The 12,062-nt window shown below is 40.0% G+C and overlaps 1 protein-coding gene across 1 annotated transcript in view; it reads left to right on the top strand.

Annotated features, from left to right (window-relative positions):
- FBLN5 (fibulin 5) overlaps positions 1-12,062 on the top strand; it is a 45,825-nt gene that overhangs the window by 25,208 nt on the left and 8,555 nt on the right. Inside the window, exons 5-7 of the mRNA XM_008492424.2 lie at positions 6,237-6,359; positions 9,588-9,704; positions 10,650-10,769. Of these exons, the coding sequence (XP_008490646.1) occupies positions 6,237-6,359; positions 9,588-9,704; positions 10,650-10,769 (360 nt within the window). The remainder of the gene's footprint in view (positions 1-6,236; positions 6,360-9,587; positions 9,705-10,649; positions 10,770-12,062) is intronic.

Here is a 12,062-nt window from a genome sequence, read left to right as displayed (position 1 = left end):
TAATTCAAACTAGAGCATGGTTTTTATTTTTATGCTGTGATTTCTTGAGATACTGTTGATAAAAATTAGTGGAGTTTTGGTCCTGCACTCTTTGTGGACATGAGTCACTGTAAAAGATCACTACGTTTCTGGTAAGAATTACCCTTCCTGGTGAGATGTGCTGTGCTGCAGTTTGACATCTATGTTTTCTTTCTGACTGTATTAATATGCTAGCCCAGATTTTTTTTGTATGCATAGCTTTTAAATTATTCAATTTTTAAAATTTAAATCAATTAATTAAAAAATTCACTCATTGTTCTATGATGTGGCTAAATTCTAAGGAATTAATTAAGATTACTGCTAGCTTCTACAGATAATAAAACACAGACAGTAATTTGCATGCTAAACACAATTAGTTCATTTATTTATTTGACATTGTAAGTGATATCTATCCAGTCACCAGGCATCCTGCCATCCATTGAAAATACCATCTGTACTAGTAAAAAACCGAATCAGTACCTCACATCCCACAAAAGGCAAACTATCATACAGAAATATAAAAATTCACTTTCTCCATTCTTCCATTCCCGAAATGAAATCCCATTGCCCCAGCCACCTCAGTCAAAAAGTCAAGTAGACACAACACCACACCCCAGGGCTGCTAGACCAAATCACCACAGCCATAAATTTTTAAGACAGACACACAGAGCTAAGAGAGCAATGTGGTTAATTTTGGAGCACTGGGACTCAGGCTCTTGCATCAAGAGCTTCCTGACAAATGTATGTGGTGATGCCTCCTACCTATTCTTCCATTCAGTCAATAAATCAAAGATCTTTTGAACTCATGGCTTCAAGCCATGAGACTCCATGTTGGTTCCAGGTGGTATTTTTCAGGAGAGAAAGAACAGCAATCTGGATGGGCTGTGTGGTTGCTCTCAGTAATCAGCTGAGAAGAAACAAAGTGAATTGCTACCACTCCAGGTCAAATGTTAATTTTAGTCTAGACTTGTGCCTGACCTTCTGCCCTTGGAACTAGCTGTGGGAGCAGTAATGTGAACACAAAAACTGGAAGCATGGATGGAAGAGCACACATGATGAACAGATGAACACTTCTAATTTGATACCACACAGAAGCATAATTGAGAGCCAAGACATTCAGGGCCAGCACTGGTCAAGCATTCCTAAGCAAGAGAAGTTTTCTACAGTAATCAACCCTGCCTTGCCTTGGTTCCCTAGTATGGTTTTAAGTGCTGAACAGCTGTTTTTTTCGAAATCAGGAACCTTTAAGGAGTCACCCAGAGTCACTAGTCACTTTGGAACATTTGGAACTATTCAAATTATTAGATCTTACTACAGTCTTTAGCATTCTATTGTTTTCATAAGTAATTTCACAGCAACAGTTCCAGTACTGTCTGTACAGATAAGAGAAGGGTGGTAGATGGATAACTTTTTCAGTTTGCTACTGACTGTGTCAGTAGTTCTCTCCCTGTGTCAGTAACTGCTGGAAGCTTTGAAATCCAATGCAATATTGGGGTAGGACAATAATTCTGGGAGTAGCATAGAAGAAATGAGTTTACCTGAAAGAATCTTTGGTGCCTCTGAAGTTTCCTAGAAGAACATAGTTTTCAGAATTATAGTTCCTCTTTTACTTTAGATCTTGCCAGCCAATGTAGAGGCTGAACAGACTTTCAAGAAAAAGTCATATCTTTAAGAATTCATATAAAAGGGGCAGGTTGTATTGGACTACAAATCAGAAACATCTGTGACCTGTTCTTGCTTCTGTCTTGCTGAGTGGTCACAGGATAGTCCTTTTAATTCTTAGTCTTGAATCTCCCAGTTCAAATCCAGGAACACTGATATTCATCACCAAGAGAGACATAGAATCATCAAGGTGGGAAAGGACCTTCAAGACACTGAGTCCAACCACCAGTCCTATCCCACCCTAACCACTAAATAATCTCCTGAAGTGCCACATCCACCCATCTTGTGAACACCTCCAGGGGCAGTGACTCCACCACCTCTCTGGGCAGCCTGTTCCAATGCTTCACCACTATTTCAGTGAAGACATTTTTCCTAATATCTAATCTGAACCTCCCCTGGCACAACCAGAACCCATTACCTCTTGTCCTACTGCCAGTCACTAGGGAGAAGAGGCCAACACCTGCCTCACTACAGCCTCCTGTCAGGTGTAGAGAGCAACAAGGTGTCCCCTCTGCCTCCTCTTCCCCAGCTGAACAGCCCCAGCTACTTCAGACTCTTCTCAAAAAACCTGTTCTCCAGACTCCTAATCAGCATTGTTACCCTTCTCTGTACCCTCTCCAGCACCTTGATGTCCTTCCTATACTGTGGGCCCCAAAGTGCAGGGTTGTGGGGTTTCATAGTAGAGTCTGGGTTGTATTAGGATCGGAAGGCTTCAAATGAAAATCGACTAATTGTTGAAAGGCCCTGAAGAAGAGGACAGGCCCTGCCATAAATAGCTTTAGATGCTAAACAGAGAGGTAAACCAGATTATGACAGAGATTTTGTTCAAACAGGATGCAGGGCACTGGAAGATGAAGAGCATGGATGAGTTCCCAGAGGCTGAGCTCAGCACATGAGCTACACTGTGATCCCTGCCACTGTGCTCATCCCTTGGCCTGCACAGTAACTACCAGATACCTTGATCTGTTTTCACTGGGGATAGATCTAGCTTATATTTGCTTCCTAATTCACCTCCTGGCAATTCTTCTTGTAGCCACATACTGAATAATCTAATTGAAATCAATGAAGAGGTGTCTAATAACAATACACCTGGTAAAATCTACACTTGCTCTTGGGATGCAAGTAATGCTTTTTAAGAACCTTTTCAATGAAAGTTATTAAAAGTATAATGAAAACCATCCTTGAATATCAGTGATGGGTGACATCATCTGATGCATTCATAGTACTGATGCCAAAATCATCAAATACCACAATCTATTACCACTTTGCATGGATAGCTGTGGGGTTTCTTGGGTTTCTTGTTAGCTTGTTTCACTTTAGCAACTCTTCTGTCCTTCTGCTGATTAGACTTTACTTTGGGGCTCAAACAAGTCATTGCTGTATTTCTTCCATAGCAAGAACTGCAACACAAGTTATGCTGAGTCAAAGACACTCTCTTAACCTCCAGAGAACAGCATCTCAGGGACTTCTTAGCCACATGCGCTATCCCTGTACTGAGTAGTCCACACAAGCTTTTCTTATATGAATTCATTATATCCGATTTCAACATAGAAAACTATTGACAATTTAGTGTCAGGTACATGCAGCACCCCACTTTAACTCTAGTATGGCTCAGGAGCCCTTAAAAGTACTGTACTGCCTTTGAATTGGTATTCCCAACTAAGTATAAAAATTGAATTTTTGTACCAATTTGTATAAATTGACTTTGAAGTGGTATTTCTAGGGCATGAACACACCTAGGATTTATGTTTGAATAAAGCTGTGCAACCACAACAAGAAATGACTTACACATCACTGAATAGCTGTCAGATTATTTCCACTTGCAATTTTCCACTCAACCAAAAGTGCCCTGGGAGTGTTTTACTACAGCTTTTATGCTGGCCTTCAAGTTTAGTGAATCTATTACAGGCATTCTCTCAAAGTTTAATGGCTGTTTTTTCCCCTAGTGGAAATAAGTTTGGGTTTACTTTTTTTTTCTTTCCTTGTCAAATTTTAGTTTTAATTTTATCAACACCACCATTTCTTACTCTATGCCACTGGTGCGAATTAGCCAGGCAAGGAAGGCTCCATATCCCTGGTCTGATATTCCTCAAGGGGATACCTAACAGCCAGGTGTTTCCAATACCACCAGAAACAGTGGAGACTGGGATAAGCAAAGAAACCTGCTTGGTAGATAGCAAAAAATGATAAGTGTCTTACTTTTCCTGAGGACTATTTCTTGTACTGCTGCTCACACAACTGCTATAGAGATGATTTGGGAACAAAACTGACCCCATGGCCATCCATTGCTTTTGGCGAAGGATTCTGTTGTACTCCTGCAAGATACACCACAGAAAAGCAGGGGATGTGTAGTCTTCAGAAAGCATTGATACCGTAAGTGGTGGTGAGACCCTAATGAGCCCTTTGCCTCCACTGTGCTTCACATATTACCAGAAGCAGGGGGCATGAAAAATTAAAATCCCCTTTTTAAGTTTGTGGTAAGCTAAAACCAGCAAGACTGGCCACTTCCCATGGTCCTACTCCTAAAAAAATAAGAAAACACAGCTAATAGAAAGCTTTATCATTTAGAAAACATTCATGTCATTCATATTAAATTTTGGTTAGATAAATTCTGTGTTATACTGTTTATGTGTGATGTGTTCTGTGAAGGGAGGATCCAGAATTTTTAGCCCAACCACAGAAGCATCAACTGAACAACATCTCTATGTACACATACCATAGAACAGTAGAATAGTTTGGGTTGGAAGGGACCTTTAAAGGTCACCTAATTAACCCCCCATGCAGTGAGCAGGAACATCTTCAACTAGATCAGGTTGCTCAGAGCCCCACACAACCTGACATTGAATGTTTTCAGGGATGGGACATTTACCACTACTCTGGGCAACCTATGCCAGTGTTTTAACACCATCATAGTGAAAAATTGTTTCCTTAGACCAAGTCTAAAACTACACTCAGTTTACAGCCTTTACGCCTTGTCCTGTCACTACAGGTCTTGCTGGAAAGTTTGTCCCCATGTTTCTTATAGGCCCCCTTGAAATACTGAAAGGCCACAATAAGGTTTCCTCTGAGTCTTCTCTTCTCCAGGCTGAACAATGTCAACTCTCAGCCTGTCTGCATAGGAGAGGTGTTCCCTATATAGTCTAGACTTGTTATCTTACTCATTTCCCACTTCCCCCACCATTTTGCCAACTTTTTCTCTGGTGGATAAATACATGGGAAATTATTTCTGACAGACTTAATTACCTCTAATTACACCACTCTTGTTATCTTAACAGCTCTGACTCACTATAAACTGCTCTGGTACAGATGTTAGCAAGATAAGAACTCTAGACTCTTTCCATACATACAGTATGTACACATTTGTTTGTGTATCTGAACATATTAGGTGTGCTGCTGTGTTGATTAGATCAGTAATTTCACAACTGCTGGGTTGTGCCTCAGGAACAGGTACTGAGACATACTTCCTGCCCTCTGCTGCATGCTCCGGCCCAGTGTTTTTGTGAGATACTTCAGAGCCATAACCCTACAAAGTCTGGGTTAATAAGAGTCAGGGATGGATCAAGGGAGTAGCATTGCTTGGATGACATAGTATTTCAGCAAAGGTCAGTGCACAGTATGCTGGAATAAAAAATAGTTTAGCTATCAATAAATAAAACATAGAAATGTGAGCTGGCTGAAAAAAAAGACACAATTTATCTTTTGATATTTCCATTTCTGACATCTAGAGGCAAATCTGATGCCAGAAACATCAGGGAAGAGATTGAGTAAGGAGGGATTCAAACTGAACTTATGACTCTGAAAGGCATTTTTAATCAGTAAGGTTCCAGAGTCCTGGTTTATATAAATGTAGGAATGCTATTCACCTCCTTGAAAAAAAAAAAAAAGCCAAAAAAAAAAAAAAAGAAGCCCACAACAAAAACACCCTGCGGGGTTGTAATAAAAATCCAGATACATTAAAAACAATAAGGGTGGTTAAAAAATTAAAATAAAATAGTTTTATTGACAGGAAATTGATTTTAGGGGACGTTTACAATTTTTTTGTCAGGTAAAGGTTGCTTTTAGTTGAACCTTCTGTCAGAAAAATTACAGCAAGATAACCTGTGTTAGTGGGGGTAGAAAGTAATTGGTTTTATGTCTGAGTTGTGTTTTACATCTCCCAAATTCCTGCTCGTCTCTTACTCCACCGTGGGGTTCTGCAGTCCTTCCAGCTGCATTACTCTGGATCTGAACACTGCCCTGTAGCATGGAAATAGCAGTTCAGTGGCAAAGCAAATGTGAAAGTAACAAAAATGACAAGGTAATGTAATCCGTTTCTTGAGGAGCTCTGAGAAACACTGGATCATTTACAAAAGGGAGAGAAGTGATGAGCACCCTCAGCTCTCCCTGCCCTCAGGTATTATTCCTATGACTTTCACTTCAGGTTATGGTCATCCTCTCCACTCCACCATTTTGTTCCTCACACAGTCCTGGTGTGCACATTGTGAGTGCAAGTCCCTGCAAACAATACTTTGTTGTTGCCATTTCTAATATTTTCTTGCTATGTTTCTGTGTTGCAGATGTGGATGAATGCGCTTCAGATTCTCACCAGTGTAACCCCACCCAGATCTGCATAAATACTGAGGGTGGCTATACCTGCTCCTGCACTGAAGGCTACTGGCTGCTAGAAGGCCAGTGCTTAGGTAAAATTCGTGCAATATGGTATTTGAGCATCTGTGTACGTGTGTCTGTGAACATCTGAAATAATGTCACTAAACATCTTTGCCAAGCACATGGTTAAACCTTCAGCTATGTGAAAACTTACATCTTTCATCTTTGTAAGTGCCAACAGTATGCTGGGCAGGGAGACTGCGTTGCAGAACACAAATGTTGCTGTAAATGCCATCTGACTGCCATCAACGTGGCACGTGGGATTTTCATATTCCCAGTCTGAAGGATTCCCTTTCACAGAAGATCAGCCACAAGCATGTAAACAAAAAGATTTATTACTAAACATATCTGTCCTTTCCACCCCACAACAATGTGGACCTGAAGGGATCAGAATTTGATGCCAAGAAACAGGACAGTAAATCCTGAGATTCAACCAACCCTTTTCCTTGGGGGTGAGAAAAAAATTATCTTGGACTGGGTGCTATTTTATTACCTTGCAAGCAGTTTTATTTCAGTTTTATTATTTTCCTTGCAGCAATGTCCTGCTCATCCATTTAGCTCAACCTTGTTGAAAAAAACATCCCCTCAACAAACAGCACAGGATAACCTTCCAGCTCCCATCTCCTCCAGCCCATTCCCTCACTTGACACACCCTTGGGATGATGAAGTACATGTTAATTTTTAGGTACACAGATGGGACCTAGGAGACAGGATGAGACTTTTTTTTTTTTTTTTTTTTTTAAGTTTGCTCATTATTACTTCTTTCCCCTTGGCACAGGCTGTTTGTCTGTCAGAGCCAGAGTGTCCTGTCACAACACCTCTGCTGGAAGGAGAATGGGCTTTCCCTGCCCATTCATCCCTGGAAGCTTTTCCAGTTATTTTCCAGCTTTGTCCTCCCAAGTACCAGTGAAGGGGTGACCAACAGCTGCTGCCTCACTCACCTGGCAGGACAGAGCTGAGCCTCCTCTAAGCTGGGGGCTGTGAAGTCGTAGCCTCTTTGAGGAGTCACTGTCTTGTAGTTCCTGTGGGATATGAAGTCTCCAAGGCCCCTGCACTTTAGTTTCTGATAATTTATCTTTCCTTGGGAAAATAACCTTATGCTAGGGGTTGTATGTGATGGGGTGTGGATGGAGGAGGGCAGGGAGGGGAATTCTGCTCTGCATCACCTGTTTTGCTACCCATTTACTTCTCCCAGTCACAGCCCAAATGAAAGGCATTTGTGCAGCGTTCAGGATTTGGACCTGGACCTAAAGTACTCTGCTGCTTGATAGATATACCAGAGATCTGAAATGGCTCCATTGCTGAATTGACTCAAGTATCTGCTTATGCAATTAAAAATAGGCAATAACATTCCAGTGTTTGCCCACTTTAGGTAATCATGGGGTGGATTATTACAAAGTAATGTGAGGAGCTAAAATTTAGAGTTGCTGCATTTTTCCCTGTCAGAAAAGTCCCAGTCTTCCATACTTTCATTATTTTTTGCTGGCATTAATCAGTAATCAGAGGGCAGATTGGATTTCAGTGACAGGGTTTTAAAGACAGAGGGTTTTTTGTGCACTTTTAGTAAATCACAAATACAAAAAGCTACACTGCTACCTGTTGTTACTACCCCAGTAAAATTTGTACTGGAGGAGCCAGTACAGCAGTATCCACACCACCCTCCCATGAAAGGCAGTCCCATAAATGTCCTTATCCTCAAAATGTAGCACTCCTGTTGTAACAGCCCCGCGAAAGCCAAACCTTGTATTCAAAATGCATTTTGTCAGTGAAATGAGGTGTTAATATGCTTAAAACCCTTCATTTTTTACAGTCTTCTGGCCATGACCACTGCTGGTGTACATACCATAGCTGACCCTGGCCTTTAGATTATGTTGCTATTTAGAATGCAGTGAGAAATAAAACCTAGCAAGGGTAAAACTGAGTATCAGTGTTGTTATTTTACAGAGAGAGAGCATTTCCAAGACTTTTGACACTTTTAGTACGGTTTCCTGAGACTTTCTATGACAAAAATTTCCCCAGTGAGGCCAAGAACATAAACTTGAATTGCAGGGTGTAGCTACTTACACAACAGATTGACAACATTGTTTTTTTTATGGCATTATCACATCATGTATATGTTCAGGTTGTTCAAGAATTCCATTTCCCAGCACATTCTTAATATTTATCACTAAAACAGGAAGCAGCCAAGTTAACTAAGAATTAATGAACTGCTGGAATTCAAGCAGATATGTACCTTCACATGTGAACCATAGGGAGAATATTGTGTAATTTTCACATGAGTTGGAACCTAGGGTGAGAGTTATTTGACCAAAATCTCTGTCTTCCTGCTTTGCTCCTTCTGGGAAACTGACTGGAGATCATGCATTTTATTTTCTACTGCACAAACCTAACTTCAAAGATTTGAAAGTAGCCATTTTTAAAAATGCCAGCAAATCAAAAGCCACTTGATACCAAAGGGAATGCAAAGTCTTGGAAAAGACATCTACTAAGAACAACTTGCTGTTAGTCCAGGGACAAAACTTTTCTAGCACTTCTCATCAGATATATATATCTCACAGCATTTTCTTGTGCTTATAACAGTTAGTTCTATGTAATGCTGCACTTCAGCCCAAACTTCTATTTTGGCATTAAATTTACTATTTACATTTTAGTCTATGTCTTGTTAGTTAATAATTCATATAAAATGTAAATGTAACTATTTGAAAATAAACTCTTTAGAAAACTGTCCTCTCTAAAAAAAAATATTTAGTAACAAATACTGCTGTTCAACTGAGTAGCTTTGGTGTATGTGGAGATAAAAAAGGCTTCTATCATGATTCAGACAAAATTTTGCCATCACATTGGCTGTGCTTGTGCTGACGGGCTGTGCCAGCTATCAGTGATGCTTTGAGGTAGCTGCTTGGAGGGACTGACTCTGGGCTCCCTGATGAGATCAGACCAAGCTGAACATCACAGCAATGACAGTGAAATCATAGGACTGATTGACACTGATAGATGTCAGCTGTGGGTTCAAACACATTTCTATATTCTCCTGGGTAAAGATGTATTTTAAATACTCATATTTTAAATATTCATATGCTGTATGAGTATTTCAGACTCATAACTCTGAGTCTGAACACCTGAAAGTTTGGCTGCTATATCCATAACCAGTGTGCTGGGTTATTTCTGTGTTACTGATATGGTTGACTCAATGTGTTTGCTGCTTTGTACCTGCATGTGAAAATGCAGACCACTCTACTTTTCCTCTTTCCCCCCTATAGATATAGATGAATGTCGCTATGGCTACTGCCAGCAGCTGTGTGCCAATGTGCCTGGTTCCTACTCCTGTACCTGCAACCCAGGCTTTACCCTCAATGATGATGGAAGATCATGCCAAGGTACTGTGTATGGTAAACCACAAGAACTTTGGTCCTAACCCAGCAACACCCTTAAGATGTACTTATATTTTAGAATATAAGTAACCTCCCAACACTGCTTTTGAAAGTGTTCATATGCTTGTCAGCCTGAGATGTTTCTGTAGTTTCACAGTACCACAGAGGGGTACAGGCACAACATGACCAGTGTGTTGGGAGACAAAAGAACAGAGGTCCAAGCCCCCTAAAACAGAATTAGTCAATTCACTGAAATTACCAAGAATTCGCTTTCAAAATCTAAGGCTGTGTGACCCACCTGATATAGGAGAGCTGTCAGATCAGTACATTAAATCTTAGTTTCCCAGGATCCACATTAGGCATTAGACAACATTTTGTTGTGGTATGCTACCTCAGTTAAATTGACACAACCTCTTCATAAAGCCTCTCCTGAGCTAAGCAGGGAGCAGATTCCCACATGCTGCAGGGAATGGTCTGTGTTACTGATGTCCAGAAGCTACTAGTTCCTAAAAGGAAAAAAAAAAGATTTTGTCTTAGCCATAGGCTTCCATGAGGAGCATTCATCATAGATGAATTATCATCGTCAGGAATATCCTGGTGCATTTTCTCTTAAGTCTTTTATGACAAAATCAGTCCAATGGTTTTAAAATTGCAGGATAAAGACAGAAGCATTTGTAATAAATGTTTCATCCCCATCTTCCCTGTTGTTTTGGGTTTTCTTTTTTTTGATTGAAGACATTTCCAAAATGCTTCACTTCCACACATTGTGTTTCCAATGTGTTATTTCCAGGCACCAGCCTGAATCCCAGTAAAGAATATTGACTTAGTTATATTTTTCACAACAAATAATTCTGACTGTACAGCTAATCTCTTTGAAATGCTTTACAGTAATGAACTGAAAATAGAGTTTGGGGAGAAGTCACTGATGCATTGGGCATTGGTTTCCCATAGATGTGAACGAATGCACAAGTGAAAACCCTTGCACCCAGACCTGCGTCAATACCTACGGCTCTTTTCTCTGCCGCTGTGAACCTGGCTATGAACTGGAAGCTGATGGAGTTAACTGCAGTGGTAACTGTCTTTAATATTTTTTGTTTGGGGTTTTCTTCTTTCTTCTTTAAATTTTATTTTTCCAATGTGTTGTTTTGGACATGCTTTTTTAAAAAGTTTTTTGCTTGGTCTATGGTTGGCAGCAGAATAGCTGCAACCCAGATGCTCTTGTTTCCAGTTGAAGTACACAGCAAATACACAGAAAAGCACAATGGAGGAAAGCTGCAAATGGTTTTAAAGAAACAAGCTAAATATTAAAAAGCTCTAAGATACCAGAAAAACATAAAGAAAAACATTTTGTAATACTGAACAGGAAGCTTTATTAGAACAAGTAAAGTGGGGATAGTCCTAGAACATTCTTCCATGATTTAAATTCTTTATATAAAGCACTTTTCCATTTGTCTTTTGAATGCATGTGCTCCTCTTGCTCTTATGACTGCACATTTATGTCTGAAAACTTCCCCAGTGTCCCCTGTATGGCTCTGGCTACACTTCAGAAACATTGTATGATTTCTTAGTACAGCTATTACTAATCTGTTCAGCACATAGCTGAAGAAACAGTGCTTATGTCATTGTACTTTTTCCACCCCCTTTAAAATTTTTTTTAATTTAATTGCTTTATTTTAATTGAAGGCAAAACTTATTTCTGTGCTTAATGTTCCCACAGCCTGATAAAATTGAAGTATCCAGCCAATATTTCTTGGAAGGAAAAATGCACTGGAAAATAACTTGGTTTTTAATTTACAGTAAACAGATGTAACATGCTGTTTCTGAGAGAGGAGACATGATATGCAGTATGTGTGTAGATTAGTGCTTGTAAAGCTGTTCTTCCTTGCAAGCCTCCTTACTATAAGGGGAAGACCAAAGACTTTAATCTCATATATTTAACATTTAGAGCTTCAAGACCTACATTAACTTTTCTGCTTTTTAATGGAGTTTCTGCTACGAAGTTAGACTCTTGCACATTTTAACTTAACTGGACTTGAACCAGTTAAGTTGAATGCAAGGCTACATAAATGCTACCCATACAAAATGGTGACAGAAGAGGTGGTGCTTGAGCCTCATTCATGTCTGAGAGTTAAGCCAGCAAAAGAGACTTTTCACCACATAGATTTAGAGCAGAAGACATTTTCCTGACAATTATGTGCAAGAAAATGCTTGTTAAAGCAGGTCAGTCTTCTATGAATGAGCTTCTTTCCCTTCACAAGAAATCACTAGACATTGCTGAGGCTCACAAAGGGAATGCCTGGTTATGAGGGCACTCCCATGGACACTCAGGATCCAGATATACTTCAACAGGCACTGGATTTGTCA

The sequence above is a fragment of the Calypte anna genome, chromosome 5A (assembly GCF_003957555.1).
Source record: "Calypte anna isolate BGI_N300 chromosome 5A, bCalAnn1_v1.p, whole genome shotgun sequence".
NCBI lineage: Eukaryota > Metazoa > Chordata > Aves > Apodiformes > Trochilidae > Calypte > Calypte anna.
Note: the sequence above shows the minus strand (reverse complement) of the source record. Positions and strands in the feature narration are given on the sequence as shown.